General features: G+C 44.2%; 1 protein-coding gene and 1 non-coding gene across 2 annotated transcripts in view; both read right to left on the bottom strand.

The window, feature by feature from the left end:
* Positions 1 to 10,492, bottom strand: part of ACTR2 (actin related protein 2) — a 28,546-nt gene extending 18,054 nt beyond the window's left edge. The window contains exons 1-2 of the mRNA XM_075535829.1: positions 10,334 to 10,492; positions 1,700 to 1,810 (exon numbers count right to left, since the gene is read on the bottom strand). Of these exons, the coding sequence (XP_075391944.1) occupies positions 1,700 to 1,810; positions 10,334 to 10,381 (159 nt within the window). The 5' untranslated portion in view covers positions 10,382 to 10,492. The remainder of the gene's footprint in view (positions 1 to 1,699; positions 1,811 to 10,333) is intronic.
* Positions 8,559 to 8,681, bottom strand: LOC142431229 (small nucleolar RNA SNORA54). Its single transcript, XR_012780768.1, has one exon. It is a non-coding gene; the product is annotated as a small nucleolar RNA SNORA54 (small nucleolar RNA).
* Positions 10,493 to 21,615: the final 11,123 nt, after the last annotated feature.

The following is a 21,615-nucleotide window of genomic DNA, read 5'->3' as shown; positions in this document are numbered from 1 at the left end:
AGGTAGAAGTAAGAGTCAGAAAAGGCCTAAATAAAATCCTCACTGAAATTTTTAAATACACAAGCAATAGAGACAAATTAGGTAGAGGTCAGATGCAGTACCATTATCATTTTACGGAATTAATCATTAGGGCCAAATGAACACGGACAGTCATTACCCCTGAATGAAAATTAAGTCATTTAAACTTGTAAAATCCCACCTTTTTCTGGTCTACCATCACATTTTAACTAACAAGATACAAAACATGTAATTCAATCCACTAGGCATAGGAATCCCAAAAAGTCAAGTTTCTTGATTGTGCTACTGAATTTAAGAATTTTAATTAAGGAAACCGGCAGAAAAGGTATGGCTGGGTAGGGCAGGAGTTCAGATAGTTCAGTTGGTCCCTTGCCTCCCCGAGTTCTAACACTCAGAGTTAAACTTGACACAGGCCCCTTTACTGTTTCCATCGGAAGAACAATATAATTTGAAATGCGTAAAGACTGAGCAGACTGAACAGAGCTGAGCCAAAAGAACACAAAATGACACATTATAGAAGCGAAAGCTCCTGGCGAAAGCTCCTTGACAAAATGTCTTAGTTGATATTCACTTTCTATCACTTGGCCTTAAAAGGCAAGAAAATAAAGAGATGTCTAATTATTTCTGCCTATGTTGGAAAATAAAAGTGACCACACGATACACCTGACATCCTCAAAAACTGCTGACCATAATGTATCTAAAAAAGCAATTCTTAAAAAACTAATAATCACTTAAAAAAAAGCTGATCCCTACATATAGAGTATCTTTCAACTCCACTAGAAAGTGTAGCCTTACAAATATCATTAGCTTACTGTTATGCCAAAGTTCATCTGAGATTGAATTTAATTGGAATGAAAGTTCACAAAGGAGAATAGGAATCCCATAGATTTCCCAAAAGAAAAGATCTTGAAAAAGTAAAATAGAAGCTCACATTAAGTGCATTCCATCTTACTTTTGGGTACCATCATGACAGAGGTCAAACTAATTCATTAGTTTAAGTCTTTAAAACATTCTCTCAGAAGCCAAGTTTCATTGAAAACTTTTATTCCCCGTGTTAACTCATTTCCTCATTTTCAACAGCAAAGAGCAACCCAGCAGCAAATCTCTGCCAGCTCCCCAGACTTCTCCATCCAATGACTCAAAGACCCATCCATCTCAAAGGACCCCTCACCTAACTGTCCAGGGGAATCTGGCCAGAGAAAATCCAGACAAGACAACAAGGTGAGCACCTTCACAGATAGCCCCTCAAGAGCCTACAAATGCTGCTACTACATTTGGTATATGCCTTGATCATGAGGCTATCTGAGGAATTTCAGTTAACTGGTGACCCTTTTATTTATGCTTTACCCCCACTGTGATTCCCAAGCTGTTTTACTGACACTCTTAAAAGAGAATGGGGACAGGGCCATGAGAACATGGAATGAAAAAGTCTACGGTCTCAAAGAGACAGTAACATGTGTATCCCAAGTGCATGGAACTGAAAGACATACACATACCAGGCTGATTCTTTTAACAGGACTTTGTCTCTCATATTCACGTCACCTTTTGCCTCCTTGTTGATGTGTTGATATGGATTCAAAGCAGGAGGCATTCTGCCTTCCCCTCTTGCTTTTCAGGGGTCATTATTTTAAAACGACTGCATTTCGGTAACACCTCACTTGGTGAAACAAAGAAATATTACCTTGATTTCAATGTTTCCCACTTTGGTGGTTGATCTGATAATAGGTCTTCCAACCAAAGCTGGGAAGATGTGCTCCGGGAAGTTGGAGCCTGCATAGCCGCACTTCACAAACTGGAAGGAACAACAGAAAAAGCGGTTAGCGTCAAAGTCTTTACTAACAAACAAATCCACTTAAAACCAGTCTGCCAGCGCCCCCAGCCCCACTCCCTCCAAAACCCACTTTGTATTGATAGGGCATTAAAAATGTTCAGTGTTTCCAATCACCCAAAGGAGCCACTCTGTCACAAGGTCGCCACTGTTTCCTGTATGGCACTGATGACTCCCAGAATTCCCAATTCACTAGTACACGTCATTTTTGGTCTAAGACTCCAAGAAAGCAGGGAGAGAAGGCAGGGGGCTCAGGCTAGAAGAGGCTCTGGCTCCTAGCGGTCACTCAAGAAGTTATTTAGGGAATGGACAAACCACAACCCAACAGACACTGAATGTTTTTAAAAAGAGAAATGTCAGGAAATGAACAGGACGATCGCTTCAATTCTAAAGCAGGCGTTCCCCTTCACAGTAGGCATGCATTTAAATAAAAGCATTTTTCAAAACAGGGAAACCAAATGGCACCTGACACAGCATCACATGAAAGTGAGCATCTCTACGCAGACTCTCTTTGGTTATTTATTATTTGTACTTTAAATCTTATGTTCAGATAATACACAGGCTTATCACTGATTCTGATAACAGCATCCATTTTATGCTTGAGAATCTGACATGGTAGAAGTTTTCATGACTGGTACAGGAAAACGGAACTAGAACCACTTTTGAGAACTTTGAATCTTTATGTCAATAATAAGTTTAGCCTCATTTAAAAGCTAGCATTAATGAGAAAAGGCAATTGAAAGTTCCACACCCGAACCAGATGGCAAGTGGATTCTGAGTCACAGAAAGCCCGTATGTGCAGAACAACCTGGCATTCCAAAGGGTTTTGGACAGCTGTGGCCTCTCCAAAGTCTATCAGCAGGCCTTTGTCCACAGCACCTCTGAGCCGGTCCAAATCAGGAGACTGCCAGTGCGCAAGTGTGTTGCCGTTTGCACCCCACGGGGGCAGGCAGGAAGGTGAACAACAAAGGAGGTGTCACCCAAGTCTCTCATTTGTTGTGAGTCCAAACTTGAACCCGTGGTGAGCTTCCGTCCAACAAAAAGCACCAACCGGTGTGTCATCCTTACAGTCAGTGGTGTTGAATCCCGCTGAGCCCTCTGCTGCAGCTTTGGCTCCATCCACTTCAAAGAGTGTCTCCCATGTCCTCACTGGCTCTCCCCTTGACCAAAAGGCAAGTCCCCCTCCAGAGACTGATCCCTCCTGATAGTCAAAAAACCAAAGTCATGGCCATCAACAAGGCTGAACTGCCCCTGTGAGGTTCCAAGACTGTAACAGTTTACAGGAGATGTTTTCTTCCAAAGAGCGGCTGGTGGTTTCGAACTGTGGACCCTGAAAGTAGCAGTCCACTGCGTAAGCACTACACAACCAGAACGGCTCGATCCCTTCTGATGGCAGGTCCAAAACAGCAGTATGGACAATAACCTGTGGTGATCCATAAGGGATTTGCTGGCTGATGGTTACGAGTAGATCACCTGGACTTTCTTCCAAGCCCATATAGTCTGGAAGCTCTGCTGAAACCTCTGCTGGTATATGGAGTTCTGGTGGGACGGCTTCACACAACGTCACTCGGTATGACACACAGATGGGTGGTGGCTACCCCACTTAACAAGAGGAGCCTGGTGGTAGGCTGGGACTGCCAAGCAGCACTAAGTCAGTTATTCAAAACCACCAACCATTCCGCAGGAAGCTGGCTGTTCCTGGAAAGGTTTACAGTGTGGGAAATCCACAGGACCAATTCTACTCTGCCCTGCAGGGTCACGTGAGCTGGAATCGACTCACTTGGTCTGGGCTACTCGGTGGTCCCTGCACTGGGCCGGGGTTTTGTGTTTATTGTTTATTGGTGACTCTCAGGTGCTTAGAGCAAGGTCTGGCACAAATAAGGCACATGGTAAACAACTGTTAAGTTTTGCTATGGACTTGAAAGGGTATCTATGCTAATTTTAGCTAATTTTAGCACAGAATGTATTTGACACTCACAGGATGTCTACGCTCCTGTGGCTCTAAGCATCAAACGTTCTTAGGAACATTCCGAACTTAAAACACCAGGTGGTGCAGGTGGGAAGCGACAGGAACACAGAGGTGGGCAAAAATAATTAACCTACACTTACACAGAAAGCGACGCCACGCAAGAACTGTCCATTTGGTGGTAAAACTCAACCTTAAATCCAGTGCCTTCCCACAGACCTTCCAAAGTATAAAATTTTGATACTTCTGAGATCTCTAAAGCAATTTAACTGAAAAAGATGTCGATGAACCATGTTTAATTATAAATAGCCTAGAACATTTTGCCACCTAGTTTTATGAACAGCGCTTTTTAAAGATATGCTAAACTTATGATTTAAGCAGATTAAGACTACTTTCAGAAAAAAGCAGCCTGAATTAGGACGTTTTATATTCACAATACTGCATGAATTCTTACCCCCTTGGTTCATCTTTTCCATTTTAAAATCTACTTAAAACACAGTTTTCAGATGTTTCCGTTTCTTTTTTAAAAATCATTTTATTGGGGGCTTCTACAACTCTTATCACCATCCATCCATCCATCCATTGTGTCAAGTACATCTGTACATTTGTTGCCATCATTCTCAAAACATTTTCTTTCTACTTGAGCCCTTGGTATCAGCTCGTTTTCCCCCCCTCCTCTCTCATGAGCCTTTGATAATTTATAAATTATTTTTTATGTCTTACACTGTCCCATGTCTCCCTTCACCCACTTTTCTGTTGTTCGTCCCCCAGGGAGGGGGTTAAATGTAGATCATCTAATTCAAACAAACAAACACAGCCCTCATATTATATTCCTCTAAATCACTCTTTTACCCTTAAAGCAAACCCAGCCCATGGGAAGAACACAGCCCAATATCATCATGAGTCATAATTTAACACACATTACAAACATAAAAATGAAATACTATTGGAAGACCCTCTCATCATATTTACCTCAAAATAATGAACACGTATAGAGAGACAGGGTGGGTCAAAAGTGTCCAGTCACCAGAATGCAAATTCTCATAAAAAAAAGCAGACGGGGCATAACGGGCAGGACACTACTGGCCGCGAGTTCCACAACATGCCCACTGCCCATAAATGGAGAAATCAAAGCAGAAGTGGAAGTGGGAGGTCTTGCTTGGTGCAAGAAGATGCCAGGGGTAAACAGACATCCCCTCTCCATCCTGTCTTGTTCAGAAGGATACTTTGTATCTTTAAACTTTTGCCTTGAATAAATGAGGGAGTTTCAAAAAGGTGGGTGGTGGTGTAAGAATTCTATCATTTAATTCCATTTTATCATGAATGTTTTGGTGTCCCCTACTATTTTAAGCAATAAAACATCTGCCAAGGACCTAAGTTAGCAGACAAAAGTTGAGCTCTCTTGAGACTCAGTGAATTTAGGCGCCTGTGGCTCATCAAGGGGATTGGACAGTTTTCCCCATGCAACTAAGGGGCATGGAAGGCTGGTGTGGATGAAACCATGCACACCACATACATGAAGCCCTACTGAGGGGATGAGTCAGTTATACCATCCTGCTGGGCTTAGTGGGAGTCAAGCAGGGAAGTGGAAAGGGGACTTTTGCTACTATCAAGAGAACAAAGAGAGAAAGGATCTTCTGGACCTGAGGTATCCAACCTCCTAGCTCCAGGACCTGTACTTTGTCCTGATTCTGATTTGTAGTCTGTCATTCCTAATAACACCCCTAATTGTGAAGATGCCCTAAGAGTTCTGTGTGGCCATCACAAGCATTATCAAAGCCAGCCGAGGGCTAGAAGGCAGGTGGGGGGGGGGGGAACAGGCTAGTGTCAGAATGGGTAAAAGGGTGGGGTAAGAAGGTCTGTCTGACCTCTGTCTCCTAGGAATCAGCCTTGGGCTGATCTTGATCCTATCTCCTCCCTCTAGTGCAGTGGTTCTCAACCTGTGGGTCGAGACCCCTCTGGAGGATCAAATGACCCTTTCACAGGGGTTGCCCAATTCATAAATAGCAAAATGACAGTTATGAAGTAGCAGTGAGACTAATGTTATGGTGGGGGGTTACCACACATAAGGAACCGTATTAAAGGGTCGCGGCATTAGGAAGGTTGAGAACCACTGCTCTGAAATTGATGAAACAACACCAAGCCATTGTGACATCTTTGAAACTACAGAAACAACTCTAAGAATATTTAAAAACTATTATTGGACGTTACAAACAACAACAAATCTGGTTTTTTACTCAAATAAGACACTTTTTTATTTCTCAGCAATATAAAACTACTTGATAGTAAACAACACTTCCTTTCTTGAAAAAAAAAGTATTTTTGAAAATCTAAACCATGTGATAAGATACAAAGAAAACATTCTTTGCTAAACTACTCATTTGGTATCACTTTGTCTCTGAGCCCCCCTCCCCCAACCCAATCATTTTAAGACTTGGCCACTTTGTTCTCTCACTGTACGCAATAAGGCCGGTTTCACAGTAGTTTTTACCATATATAGCTTCCTCTTTACAGCACTGTGGTTTAAACACACTCCCTTACCTCCCTCTGAGTCATCAGATGGTAAGAACATGCACACAGTATGATATTCTCTCAAGCAAAAATGAAGACAAATTCCATCTACATCTGCTCTAAAAATACATTTCTTCACTCAAAAAAAAAATCTTTAATGATGCTTAAAGCCCCATTTGGGTTTGTTTTAATTTGTATCTTTTCCCTTAGTAATTGCACCTATTACTGCTGTTATTTATGAATTTAAATACATAATGGTTGTCCTGATCTTAAGTCACCACAATAGCTTCTTTTTATTGCAGGAAAGTAACGTAAGGCAACACTTTCACACTGTCAAACAACCAGTTTGGTTTGGTTTGCTTATATTTTGAGCACGCCCAAGTTGAACGTATAAATTAGCATACACCAGGCCAATACTCACTCACTACGACCTAGCTGATTCTGACTTATGTCGGCCCCTAGGACAGAGCACAACTGCTCCTGTTATGGCGGCACAAAGCCTCATTATTCTCCTGGGGGAGCAGTGGGTGACTTCAAGCTGCTGACCCAATGCATAATCCACTACACCACCAAGACTCCTGAAACCAAAGCAAACTCACTGCCACTGAGTCAATGCTGACTCATGGCGACCCTGCAGGACAAGGCAGAACTGTCCTTGTGGATTTCTAAGGCGGCAACTCTTTACAGGAGTAGAAAGCCTCAGCTTCCTCCTATGGGGTAGCTGGTGGTTCCAAACTGCTGACCTTTCGTTTAGCAGCCCAGCAGGTAAGTAACCAGGCTGCCACCCGGGCTCCTAAATCAGGTCACAATCAACTACAGACAGAATTATAAATGAAAATAGAATTCTTCCAGCATTAGATGCTACTTGATAGCCCTCAAGCACAATGCCAGGGACAAAATGGGCACTGGGAAGTCTTCCTGATGGATGAATTCACGCACTACGGATGAAAACCCCAAGTTTGTTAATAGGATACACGATTTCCGGGGGCAAACTCCTGAGGCCGGCTCGTCAGATGTACCTAAACTTAGCACCGCAGACTGCCAGGCCACTTCCTCCAGCCCTCCGGTAGCTGGTAGGTTTGATCAGCTGGGAGGCTGAAGCACATGGGTTTCAAGCATTCCTCCTCAAGTTCCCCCTAATGAGGATCTGGCCTAGTTGGGGGCTGGTGAGGAGAGGAAACAGTATGGGACCAGAATGACCCATTCTCAGAACATCCAATCCCTGGGTCTGTCAGGAGGGTGAAGAAAAACACCAACTTCTCAAACTGGCTATCATTTTAAAACCTGAAGTGTGTAAGGGACAAATGACTATACTTTGGGGCAACACTATTTAAAAATACATGTTTTAAAAATGAAATATGAGCGATCCTAGCATTCCTGTGTCTTATCAGAGAGGCTTTTTCATCTTAAACCAATGATCTCTATACAAAATCGGAATACATTAAAGCTAACTAAAAACTTAACGTCCAATACACACATTTTTACTTGAATTAAGTACATTGTTCTCATATCTGTCATAGTAACTGATCTTTTGCCATAAGAAACCAGATTTTAAATTATGGATTAGACATAAAACTCATCCACGACATTTAGATGAGAGGTCAAAGAGTCCATGGAAAAGTGGAATTAAAAATTGATAGAATTTTTCCATGAACTTTTTCAAAGACCCCTCACACAATCAACTTTCTAAAATGAGCTGAACTAACAAAATAGTAATACATATATTATCCCTACTTAACATTCATTTTAATGGAGCACTAAAAAACATGTACACTATAAACTCTGGGTTCATTACCTGGAACCTCCCCAAAGAAGAAACTCCATTAAAATATAGATGCACAGATTTTGAAAAACATATGACATGGACACACACAAAATTTTAAATTTGCTAAGAGGCAGCCAGAGCGTAGTGGAAATCAGACTACATTTTTTAAAAAAAGCACCTTGAATTGTGTTGACTGTAAAAGTAACACACGTTTATAGTAAGAAAGAAACCACATGGTCTTCTTCCTCATTTTCCTCTTACTCCCATGTCCCTAGCCTCACAGGTAACCGCCATGTACTTCTCCAAAGCTTCCAAAATGAGATACAAGTTTGTGTCCTTAAGATCATCTTTAAGAAAGAATCCACGCCTACATGGAATCATTTTAAAACTAATAAACAAATGCATCTGGGGTACGTTTCCACAGCAACAAAGCTGCCTCTTAAAAAAGAAGTTATTTCACGCCCCCCCCCCCTTGTCTCCCAATATAAAATCAGACAGACACGTTGTCAGTCTTGTATTATTCTGGGAATTTCTGTAGCACTGGAATGGAACCCGTCAGCAGTAAATCTGATAACAGGTTACGAACAGCGCAAGTTATTTCATTTTGTAAGGATGTCCAATTACATGACATTTGTGTTTTTCACTCTTGTCCATTTGTAAATTGGTTTGAATGACGTGAGTAAAATGACTGCTTCTAAAAAATGTCAACAAATATAATGGAGGGCAGAATTATAGGAATACCAACAATTTTTCATCTAGTTCAACTATCTTGTTGTCAAAGTGCTTTCCAAAGTAAAGTCTATTTTTATTCAAACACCACATTCATGAGGTGTCATGCTGTTGTGGGTTAGACAGCGGCCTCTCGCTACAATATTAGCAGTTCACACCCAGCAGATGAGATGGTAAACTCCTCAAAGATTTAGACTTAAAACCGTCATATAACTGACGGTCACTATGAGTCAAAATAAGGAGCCCTGGTGGTGTACTGGTTCTGTTACGTGCAAGATCAGCCATTTAAAACTATCAGCTGCTTCACAGGGAAAAGATGAGGCTTTCTACTCCCGTAAAGATTTACAGCCTCTGACACCCACCATAGGCTCAATATGATGGCAGTGGGCTCGTCACATTAACGGCAAACCAAGACCTCACTGCACTGGAGTGGATTTCCACTCACAGGGGCCTATAAAGCAGAGTAGACCTGCCCCTGTGGGTCTCCAAGCTGTCAATCGTTACGGGAGTAGAAGCAAGCTTCATCTTTTCTCTTGCATTGTGGCTTGGGGTTTCAATGTGCTGACCTGGGGGAGGAGAGAAAAGTCACAAAAGGTCACAAACTCCCAAAAGTAGGAGTTCACTGTAACTCAAAGGGAAAATACCAGTATGGAACTCATCCAAAATAAGTAACATCTTCATCTCCTCATTTACTGACTCTGCTACCCAAAATACATTTTTAAAAACACAGGAAGGTGTTTGAAAGAAACAACCCTCAAATAATTTCTAAATCAGTGCTCTCATCAGATTGGTACAACGATTCTCATTTTAGGATCTGGAAGGCTAACCTATGTATTCTGCACCTAAGGGGGGAAAAATTAATGAAATTCCTTTCTTCCCCCCAACTCCACCTCTGGTACACAGTGGTCCCTGATGAGCTGCCCCTAGGCCAAATGACCAGCATAAAGAACAAAAAGTAAATGATGCCTATCGGTATCCCCCACTCTCAAAAATAAGATAAAGCCCTCACTGCTAATAGGGTGAGGCCCAAGGTACGCATGACAGCACTTCCGTTTTTGGTTTTTTTTTTTTTAGACTCGTTTCCTGCTCCCTGTTCAGTAATCTTCCAACCATACAGGAAGAGAAAGGCCTCAGGGTCTTCTGCTTTTTACACTCGGGCCACCCTGAGAATGAGCCCATCTCGATTCAAAAAAACCTAGCCTTGTACTCCCACCCCCATTTTAGCCAAATTGGTCCCACGCGTGCACGGAGGCGAACCCCGCCTGGACATTAGGTGGGGTCCCGGTCAATCCGTGGCCTCGCCGGACGCCCTGATACACGGGGCTGCAGGGCTGGTGCTCTCCGGGGTCCGAGGCCTCGAGCCGCTGGCTCCCTAAGTCTCCGGAGGCTGGAAGCGGGGGTTCGAGCCCCTTCGCCCGGCGGGCGGGGCCCAGAGGCGAGCCCCGGCACTGGGGGGTCCCCGGACACCCCTCCCTTCGAGGCTGGGCCAGCCGCGGCCTCGCCGCCGAGCGCTTACCCCAGTGCCGTTGTCGCACACCACCACTTTCCTGCCTTGGCTGTCCATCGTCTACCCGGAGGAGAGCCGCCGTCGCCGCACAACCTACTGCCTCAGCCGCCCGGCCTTTCCTCTTCCTCTTCCTCCTCCTCCCTTTTCGTGGCCCCGCCTTCTGCCCAACTTTTTTTCTCGCAACCGGAAGTAGCCGCGCTGCCCCGCCCCTCCCGCCCGCCGCGTCTCGGACGTCCGGTTCGGAAGGGGTGGAGGCGGGGCGGAGGAGGGGCGGGGTCGGGAGGCCGCGACTGGCAGCGATACGCTCCAATAAGAAACCGAAAAGCACTAAAGCCCCGCCCACGGCTCCCGGCTCCGGCTCTGCGGGCCCGAGCGCTGAGCACACGGTTCTTCCGCGCGGTGGCGGCTGGCGCGGAATGTGGCGAGTCACTTCCTGCCCCGGCCGTTCAGCACAACCTGGAGTGTTCAAAGCGCCTAGAGACTTTTTTCAAGGGAGCTGGGATAAAGGTCCATCCACATTTCTTCTAAATCACGACTTTGTGCTGATACCTTACTGCCTGCTGCCAACCCGTCTTCTGCACAAGTTACCCACAGTAAAAAGAGTGGACTTGGGCGCCTCCTCTGACTTCATCGATGGCTTACCCAAAGCACTTAGCTGCTTTTGCACCTTTTCAGGGTGCACGTATTTGAACCAGAACCTTGGCTTTGGACCCCGAGGGCTCCAGTTTCAAAGCTGAGCCTGTTAATCAAGAGTATTATGATTTAGGCATGGTTGTGTCCTAGGCTGCACACTGAGCTCCTAACCCCGGCTTTCAGTTCCCACCCACAAGCTGCTCAGCTCCGTGGGAGAAAGATGAAAGCCATCTACTCCCTTAAAGATATAAAGTCTTGGGAACCCAAAAGGAAAATTCTACCCTGTTCTTTAGGGATGACTGGATAGCAGTGAGCTTGATGGTTGAGCATGGGAATAATAAAATCTACTTCCATGGTTTCCTATGAGGACAACAACCAGTGTGTAAACTTTTCATTCAACAGTAAGTAACCCTATGCAGGGAGTTGACAATGTGTGGTTTGAACCACTGACCTCATGGTTGGCAGCCAATGCTTATCTCACAGTGCCAGCAGGGCTTCTCTTCCTTCACTAGTGGCTATTTATCATTGTTAACACTTTCAACCATGCAGTCCTCTCCATCTGTTTGTCCCTTTGGAATCAAGTGGCAAAGACCCAGCTTGTCACATCATGGTATCAAATCCTGCAATAGCAGAAACAACAATTTGCAAGTAGACACATATGCAGATTTGCAAGCTGAACAGGTATAGGTAGGTGAACAAGACCAAACTCCTGACCATATATGGATTTGTCAAAGGATATCTCAACATAAGTATTTGTGTGTACTCTGAAGATATATTCAGGAGTCCCGGAGGCGCTGTTGGCTAGGCATTGGGCTGCCAACCACAAGGTTGCTGGTTGAAACCCACCAGCCGCTCTGCTGGAGAAAGATGAGGCCGTCAGCTTATGGATAATTTACAGTCTCAGAAACCCTATAGAGTTGCTATGAGTTGGAATCAACTCCATGCCAATGGGAGGGTAAAGAGATCCAGGTATATAGCAAAGCAAACAGGAGACAAAGTTATAAAAAAACTTTGCCATATCCAAGTACCTGGTGAGAATGAGAGGATGGCTAACTCAACTGGCATAACAGAGTTCACCATGGCATGATTCTACACCCTACTGCAGTGGGAAGTGACTAGGGCCTTAAAAACTAACAAGCAGCCATCTATGTTGTAACTACTGATCTCCCCCCATCTGGAAAAAAGATGAAAGTAGAAAATAAGAAACTCGAGGAAACAATTAGTCCGAAGAGCTAACAGTCTGTATGAACCACAGCCACCACTAGCCTGAGGCCCAAAGGACCAGATGCTGCCCAGCTCCCTGCCAACAGCTCTGGACCACAGGAGATCCTGGGCAGCAGGGGAGAAAAATGGAAACCGAAATTCAAAATGATAAACACTACCAGACTCACGGATCTGATAGCAATCGTCAGAACCCCCGAGCATGTGGTTCTTGGGCTCCTTCAAAGCTGGATCACCTGGCAGCCAAGGAGATGTGCTATGAAATGGAGAGCCATACCTGTGAGGGATGAACTCAAGAGTTGTCGACTATAGAAACCCAAAATGACACTCAGGAAACAGGCCGGGGCCGAATGACAGATAGACGGAAATGGAGAACCCAGGGAGAACGCGGTGCAGTGACAAGGAGGGAATGTTACCAAACCAAGTGTGTGTGTAAACAGTGCTGAGTGGAAAACTACTGTGCTCTGAAAACGTTCACCCCTACAGCCATCGAAGAAGAGGCTGCCCTCTGGTATCAGCCATGGTTATACAACACGAAGAGTATAAGCAATAACCCTGAATTAGACAAGTTGTAGAATTGGAGAATTCTGAAGACACCAATAGGGCTCTTTGAAACAGGTGACTCATTACCATCATGTCAATTCTGCCTCACAGCGACCCTATAGGACAGGGTAGAAGTACCCCTCTCTGTTTCCGAGATGGCAAGTCTTTATAGGAACAGAAAGCCTCCTCTCTCTCATCCACATCCATGGAGCAGCTGGTGGGTTCAAACTGCTAACCTTGTGGTTAGCAGCCAACAGAAAGAAACTTAGGGAAACAATTAGTCCAAAGAGCAAAGAGCTAACAGACTATGTGAACCATATAGAAGTTGTGGTATTGGAGGATGTTCTGGTGTGTATATTTTTTGCCCCAATTAGAAAAACAAACACACAAACAACTACATGAATAACAATGACTACAAGGAAGAAGAAAATGTTCTAGAGTTGAATATGGTGAAAATTGTATAATTCTTCTTGGTATGATTTTTATTGAATTGTATGACATGTGGATGAAATGCTAATACAACCATTACAGAAAAGAATGGCCTCAACATATTCTTCCCCCCTTTTCTCTGCTACTACTTTATCATTGACATAGAAATAAACTCATTATAACCTCATTACATGAGACAAGTACTTACTGAGTAAATGGCATTAAAAATGGTATAATTTATATGAAAACTGGGCCTTCTACCTGGCTGTTCAACATGTACATCAACTACTATAGAACTTGGATTCTGAGGTGCCACCACCCCAACCCCAGTCATTATTCATTATTCAGTAATACCGGGCTGCCTCCCAGGTTGCACTTGGTTCTTGTGGTAGTTGCATAATCCCTTGTCAACTTGAGGCTATTAAGAGGGAAGGGAGTGGAGTCTAGCCTGTCAATCATGTCACAGACTGAGGATGCCTCGGTGTGGGCATGGCCTTCTCACGAGGATTCTGGGAACTTCCTCTCTTTATCCCTGGAGGTGACCACTCTCTGCTACACATTCCTGTTGACAAGTCACATGAAGCCTTACTGATGGCAGCCAGAGCCCTGGAGAGATTTCCACTACTATTGGATCCACAAGATTTTCAACCACCGGCCTTAGACATCATTGCATATGCTGTGTGAGTCTCAAGAGGAATTTATGGACTAATGTTGAACATAGGGGCTAATATCAGACGTATGTACTTAATCAGGACTGGGCTGGGATGTTTTCTCAATATACAATTGCTCTTTGATATAAAACTCTTCCTTATACATGTATGAATGTCCTTACACATGTGTGGATTGGTTTCTCTAGTCAACCCAACCTAACACAGTTCTCTTACTTGTTACTACTGGGTACTGTCAAGTTGAGTCCCACTCCTAACAGCCTTGTATGACAGAGTGGAACAGCCCAGAGGGCTCCCAGGCTGGAATTTTCCTAAGAGTGGATTGTCAGGTCTCTCCTTCAGAGCTGCATGCTGGGTTTGAACCACCGACGCTCAGTTAGCAGCGGAGAGCTTACCCATTGTATCACTAGGAACTCTTGTTCTTTCATTACGCCAATGGTTTCTCACACCTTTCTAAAGTTACAGAATCCTTGGTTCAAATGTCTCTTAGATGAAACCCCAACCTATCGAACAGATGAAAACAAAGCCGCTATCGTTAGAGTCGAAAGTTTAAGAAGAAAGGTAATGTAGGAGGGGACTCTGTCCTCTACTCCCCTGCCTCAAGGAGCCCTGGGGCCGTAGTGAGCTACTTGTTGGGCTGCTAACCACAAGTTAGCCGTTTGAAAGCACCAGCTGCCCCACAGGATTGCGGATGAGAAAAATGAGGCTTCCTATTCCTGTAGAGTTAGAGTCTGGGAAACGCCCAGGGATACTTCTCCCCAGTCCTATCGGGTTGCCGTGAGTCAGAATTGACAATATGGGAATGAGTCACCTGCTTAAAAGAGCCCCATTGTTGTCATCAGGTATGCATTAGACTGCTAACCACCAGGTCAGCTGTTCAAACTCACCAGCCACTCTCAGAGAACATTGAGGTTTGATGGATAGTTTTGGAAACCTACTGTGTGGGCTTCTGTGAGTTTGTGAGATGGCTGTGAGCTGGAATTGATTCAATAGCCTTGAGTTTGGTTTGATTTTAGTGGCCTGTTTCAACAGCTCTGGAGGTACTTCATTTAGGTTGATGAATAGTTTGAAAAACACTGGCCTCAGTTTCTTTAGAAGAATCCCGTTCTATCTTTTATGGTGTCAAGGACTAGACCAGTGTAATTTGGGTATGGATTTAAATGGGTCCCACCAAATGGAACTCTATTTCTGGGGTCTTTTACTTTTTCTCTTATGGAATTAAATGGATTGCTAATTGTGGTAATTACATAATCTCATGTCAGTTTGAAGGTATTAAGAGTGAAGGGGTGGAGTTTAGCTTGTCAATCAGGTGACGGCCTGATAATGCCTCCTTGTGGGCGTGACCTTCTCATCTGGAGGATTCTGGGAACTTCCTCTCTCCCTGGATATGATCCACACACACTCTCTGCTTCATCTTCCTGTTGAGGAGCCATGTGGAGCCAGTGTTGAGATACTTCCACCAGTGTTGTATCCACAAAACTTCTCAACCATCAGCCTGTGATCTTCCTGCATTTGACATCATTGCATGTGCTGTGTGAGTCTGAAGAGGAATTATGGACCGGTATCTTTAGTCAACCCAGACTAACACACTAATTTTACCTCTTAAGAAATAACATATGCTATTCTGATTATAAAAAACAATTCATGCCGATGGTAGAAAATGTCAGCTGATACCTAAGGTGTATACTATTGGAAATGTATTGAACCCCCTTGATCATGCAAATTCAGCTATAGAACTACTGGTGACTGGCTCCAGCCTGCTAGACTAGTTGCGTCCTAGTAATTAATTTATTTCTTACTAATATGACCTCTCACTTTAGATCACTGAATTTGGGGGTCTCATAGCCTTCTGTTATTATACACAAAATCCTTGCTAGAGAGGTAGCCCTATTTTGCAAATTAAAAATAACATGGTCTAGCAGTGTCCATCATTATCTTTTAAGGCCCCACCAGAAGTGCATTTAATGTCCATATTTCTAGCAACATTCTGTTCATGATGATTTCCTTAATTGCTGTCTCTGCAGCTGCCCTCTCTTCTCTCTGGGCCCTCAGCAGAATCATCTTTAATATCTGTCTTTGACTGAGTTCTTCAGAGAAGATAGTCTAGCAAAGCGTATGTATGTATCTCAAGGAAATGTGTCACATCGTTATCCCCAAACCAAACTCATTGCCTTTGAGTTGATCTGTACTCATTGCAGCCCTATAGGACAGGGTAGAACTGTCCCTGTGAGTCTGAGACTGTAACTCTTTATAGACCTTCGCCTTCACAGAGTTCTAGAGACTGGAAAATTCTAAGTCCATGGGTCAGACTGGCGGTTTCTCCTGACTCACATTGCTACAGGAGTTGATGGGCCTAAGATAAGCAGATCAGACAGCAGGCTCCTCGCTCTAGATAGAAATAAATCCAACGTTTGCAGGTAAGATGGCGTGGTGCTGATGATGCACAGGATGGTCAGGCAATATGGCAGGCCTCTAAATCAAGTTCAAAGAATCGGAGGTCAGATGACAAGACAGATGGCAGGCTCGAGACCCAGCAAAAAGCAAGCACGCTTTGCCAGAGCGTCCACATAAATCGGAAGCAGGTCACACCTGAAGGAGACTCCCTTTTGGTTGATTGATTATTCACAGCAGATCCTATCATGGGAGTAATTACATTATATTAGCTCTCATCATGGGAGATAATTATATATTATCAACGGCCAAACCATTGAGGATTCTGACCCATTCAAGTTTAAACAAACTGAGCTATCACAGTGTCCATCTTATCCCAACAGTCACTTTAAGGCAACATAGACTTTGATGATCAGACCCCTCAAACCACTTCTTCCAACCACTAGCCATTAACCAATTCTAAAGCCACCCCACCTTTCCTGATAGTTGTTACAGCACCACTCCACTTCCGGGCACCAAAACTTGTATTCGTTTCCTAGGGCTGCTGTAACAAGACACCACAAATTGGATGTAACAAAACACTACAAATTGGGTGTCTTTTAAGAGGAGCAAGTTGCTTAGTTCTGGAGGCTAGAAGCTTGGTTTGGTCTTGCTTCCTCTACAGACTGTAGGGGAAAGGTCCTCCTCGTCTCTCCTGATCTCCCAGAGACCAAGATGTCCATTGGCTTAATGTCCAGGTGCAGCATAACTCCTCCTCTGGTTCCATCATCACATGTCTGTCTCTCTTGTCTTTTTCCTCTTTCAGAGCACTAAACTCAGACGGGAAGAGGGCTCACCCTACTCCAATATGATCTGATGCTACTTAACAGATAACATTTCAAAGACCCAATTTCCAAATAAGGCACATTTACAGGTGCCGGGGGTCAGGACATTTAACATAAATTATTGGGACACAATTCGATACATCACAGAATGTTTTGGGTAGAGCTGTACTTCCAGCCAAAGTTCACTCATTTTAGAAACTGGTAGTGTGGTTATATTCAAGAGAGCTTCCAAAAAGTTCACAGGCAAATGCCATTTTCTTCTAACTCGGTTTTTCCCCCTACGAACCTTTTGAAGCCCCCTCATAGCTCTGGTGGTGTAGCGGTTACACATTGGGCTGGGATCCACATGGTCCGAAGTTCCAAACCACCAGCCACTCTGATGGAGAAAAACAGACAGGGCTTTCTACTCCTGTAAAGTACTGCAGAAAGCCACAGGGGGTCGCTCTGAGGCAGGACTGTCTTGATGACAGAGAGTTTGGCTTTTTTTTTTTGGCTTCATGGATCTTTTATTCTGTACCTGTAGAACTCAGGAAGGGGGCATCTAGATGATTTGTTTAATTGTTCAGTTTAGTAAGTGCTTTTGCCAGAGCACACTTCTCTATCATTTTAATTATCCACCTCTTCCAACTCGCTTATGTATGTTTACCTATGTTGTGAAGATACATGTTTATATGAGCGAACTGTGTTAAACCAAGTTACTGACTGCCACCGATTCGATGCCGACCGTACAGGACAGGGTAAAACTGTCCCAGGAGTTTCTAAGACTGGAACTCTTTGCAGGAGTAGAAAGCCCCTTCTTCCTCCTGAGGAAAGGCTGGTGGTTTCAAACTTCTGACCTTTAGGTTCACAGCCCAACGTGTAGATACTACACCACGAGGGCTCCTATCAAACCAAGTTGACTGGAAGCAAACTGTAGTAACGAGTTTAGCCTTGCCCAAAGAGAGACAGGTTTGGCCTTCTGCTTCTGGGAAGTCATTTCATAGCTCTAAAAACGTTCTGTAACAACAGTGTTTTTGTATAGCTGAAGGACTTCGACCAGCCATACAATAACAAAAAAATTTAGGGTGAGAACTTTGGGTCAAATAACAGCATCCTCTTGCAGGGCTGAAGACTGAGGATGTCCACCACAAGGTTAGCAGTTCAAAACCACCAATCACTCCACAGGAAAGTGATGAAGCTTTCTACTCCTGTAAAGAATTACAGTCTCAGAAACCCACAAGGGCAGGTTTACCCTGTTCTACAGGGTTATGAGTCAAATTCATCTGTACAGCAGTGAGTTTTTATGGTCAATTTGATTCCATGTAAGTAGTTCTTAAATGGGTTTAATACTCCGGGCAGCATTTTTTATTAGTTAAGCTAAACTGTTGTTTTCAGTGTTATGATGAGTTTCGGGAGCATTTGAGGACTAAGACTTAAGGATTACCTGTGGGTATCGTTTCAGAGGTTCATCTAAACTTCATGGCTCCTGGAGCTCTGGAGGAAGCCATCATAACTTGAAATTCTGTCTGAAATTTTGCCCCCTGCTTCCCTTAGGATTCATCTCTGGAATCTCGGATCCAAATCCAGACTCACTGCCATCAGATCAATGCTGACTCAGCCATCCGTGGTTTGCTTGCTTATGGGAGTTGACAGCCCCGTCTTTCTCTGGCAGAGATGCCAATGGGTTGGAACTGCCAATCACGTAGAATGCAGCCCAATGTAACCACTGCCCCATCTGGCTCCTGTCATGTCAGCCAGGAAGAATTCAGTTCGTCTGGTGGTGACAGGACAAAGAAGGCAGTGGATCAGGGAGGCAATTAGTCACACATTGCACATCCTCATTCTATTCCTGCCTCTCCTTTCTGGGAGAGAGGACACAGCACTAAACACCGTAACCTCCAACATAAGCAGCCGCTGCCTGGTCTTGGCAAAAGGGACTCCATTTTGAATCCGGTGCCTTCAGCTTGGCTCTCAGAATTCACCTCTCATAGACCTCCCTTTCACTGATCTCCCTCTCTCACTGATCTCCCCCTCCCCTGCTCAACCTTCAATTTCCTGGAGCCAGCTCCTCCCTGAGCCAGAATGTTTTCTGAAGATATGCACACTCCACTCTAGCCGTCCTTGGCATAAAGATAAGGTCAAAAACCTTCTCCCTTCTGAAGCACCTGTGTGCACAGATCCTGCCCAACTTGGACCCTTCCCAGCTGTGCCTGCCAGCAGGGGTATAAAAACCGCAGCCTAAATTTCCCAAAGTGCAGTTTCAATAGCTCAATTCCCTGAGTTGCTGAATCCGCCCGCAAGCCTCTCAATAAAGCCTGCTTCTAAATTTTGCCGATTGGATCTTTGGTTCTGTTTTGCGCCCCAAAATTCCTTACAGCCGCCATACCTAACCTTTTTTATTTTTATGTGTGATATCTATCACTCACTTTTGTCAATCCAACTTTTTACAGGTGGACGGCTTATTCACAGCAACTGCAATAACCAGCCGTGCAAACTTATCTTCAATCAGTACAATTTTCCCATCATCATTCATTTTAACCTGCCTTCCCCTCCCCTGCCCCTCCTTCGTAACTACTAATAAGCATGGGTGTCTGTACAATCGCGCTTCCTTCTCTTTCTGCGCAAGCGAGGCCAGAATATCAGTGTCCTTTGGGCTTGGCCTCTTTGGCTCAGCGCATGGATCTGACTTCTGACCGGCGGAGTAGTTGGACCTGTATGAATGCACCACATTTTATGTAGCCATCTACTTATTAAAGGGCATTTAGGTTGCCTCCATCTTTTGTTGTTGCGAACAGTGCTGCAATAAATTTGGCTGTACAAGGTACTTTTTGAGGCCCTCCTTTTAAGTCTTTGGGTGCGTGCATTTACTGGGTGGAGCAGAGGAGGAATTGTTGGGCGGCATGGTGATCTTAGTTTCTGCAGGGACCTTCACTCTCTCTGCCATGACCTTTGTTCTGTTTACATTCCCACCAATCTCCCCACGCGATCGTCCTCACCAACTTTTCTTTCCTATGTTTTGAAAATCATAACCATGCTAATGGGAGTGAAATGGTGTCCGCTGTGTTGTTTACATACATTTATCTGCTGGCTAATGACACTGAGCCCCTTTCCATGTGATTGGTGGCAATGCAAATGTCTTCTTTGGTGAAATGTCTGTTCAAGTTCCTTGTCCATTTTATGATTGTTAAAGTTTTCTTTCATTCCTTTTTTTTGGTTTGTTATTAGATTATTTTGGCTATATGGTTTCTAAAGGTATTCTCCCAGTGGGTAGCTTGTCTTTTCAATTTTTTGTAGTCTTTGGATGAGCAAACTTTTTCAATTTTTATAATGGCTTACTTATTTATGCAATTTTTGTTACTATCTTAGATGATCCATTGCTAAAAGGTAAGTTTAACAACGTTGTCCTTCCGTTTTCTCCTAAGAACGGTATCGTTTTAGTTTGCACAACTACTGTATATACTCGTGTATAAGCTGAGTTTTTCAGCACAAAGAATGTGCTGAAAAACTGGGGTTCGGCTTATACATGGGTCAGTGGTACCCCAGCGAGGTGTAACATCTTGCAGGTGGTTGTCATTCCTCCACTGTTCATTCAAAGCTCCGCTAATACTGCAGGCCTTTGAATGTTTGTTTACTCACACCTAACCAATCAGAGCTATCCTATGACGTGGACTGCTCCAATTCGCTGCTGACCTGGTAAAGATGTGTCTGTGGCTGCGCTCCGTCTCTCCCCTCTGGTCTCTGTGTTAATTCACACCCTGTATCGCCCGCACAGACTCTGCCATGGCCCCTACGAGACAGCCCCAGGCTGGGGGCAACAAAGAGGCAGAGGAGAAGAAGGAGACCCTTAAAGACAAAGCTTTTGGTTTAAAGAGTAAGAAAGGAGCAAAGCGGGAGAAGTTGATCAAGGCTGTGACTCAGCAGGTGAAACTTGGTCAACAAAATGCACCTCAGGTAGCACAAAGTGAAGTTGAGAAGAAATGGAGGAAAGATGACAAGAAGAAAGAAGTACAGGAGCTAACAAACCACTCGAAGCTGCCTTTGCTGCTCAAAAAAGAAGAAACGGTGCAGAACGCAAATCCGATACACGTGCATTTCACATGCAAGCAAGGACCGCGCACTGAGGGGCTATGTTAGGGAGCGTTCTCTAGAGAAACAAAACCAGGACACTAATGATGTTATATATATAGGACGATAGGTCTATACAGCAAGAAGGAATATAACAGCTAACTAGTTGCCATAGTTTATTGTGCCAGCCTGGCCGATAAACACAAGGAGGATTAACTGAAGGGCAGAGGGATAAATGGCTCGGTGAGCCTCGCCTTGCTTGTTCTGTGCCTCAGTTTAAAGGGGTACACTACCTGTGGGATGCCTAGCCTGTGGACTGTGTCGCTGTAAGTTGAGGTCCCTTTAAGCCCACACGATTGGAATGTTCATCTCTGGAGCTGGGGACCGACAATTGATGACAGTTGGGGACCTGCCTTGCTGTTTGCTGCGTGGATATATATAGCCCAGCTCTCTCTACAGAAGGGGACTGGCAACTGGCAGCTCTCAAGCCTAAAAGGACTGCTAGTGTCTCACTGCTTTATAATTTAACAGTTAATTT

The sequence above is a fragment of the Tenrec ecaudatus genome, chromosome 17 (genome assembly GCF_050624435.1).
Source record: "Tenrec ecaudatus isolate mTenEca1 chromosome 17, mTenEca1.hap1, whole genome shotgun sequence".
Taxonomy (NCBI): Eukaryota; Metazoa; Chordata; class Mammalia; order Afrosoricida; family Tenrecidae; genus Tenrec; species Tenrec ecaudatus.
Note: the sequence above shows the minus strand (reverse complement) of the source record. Positions and strands in the feature narration are given on the sequence as shown.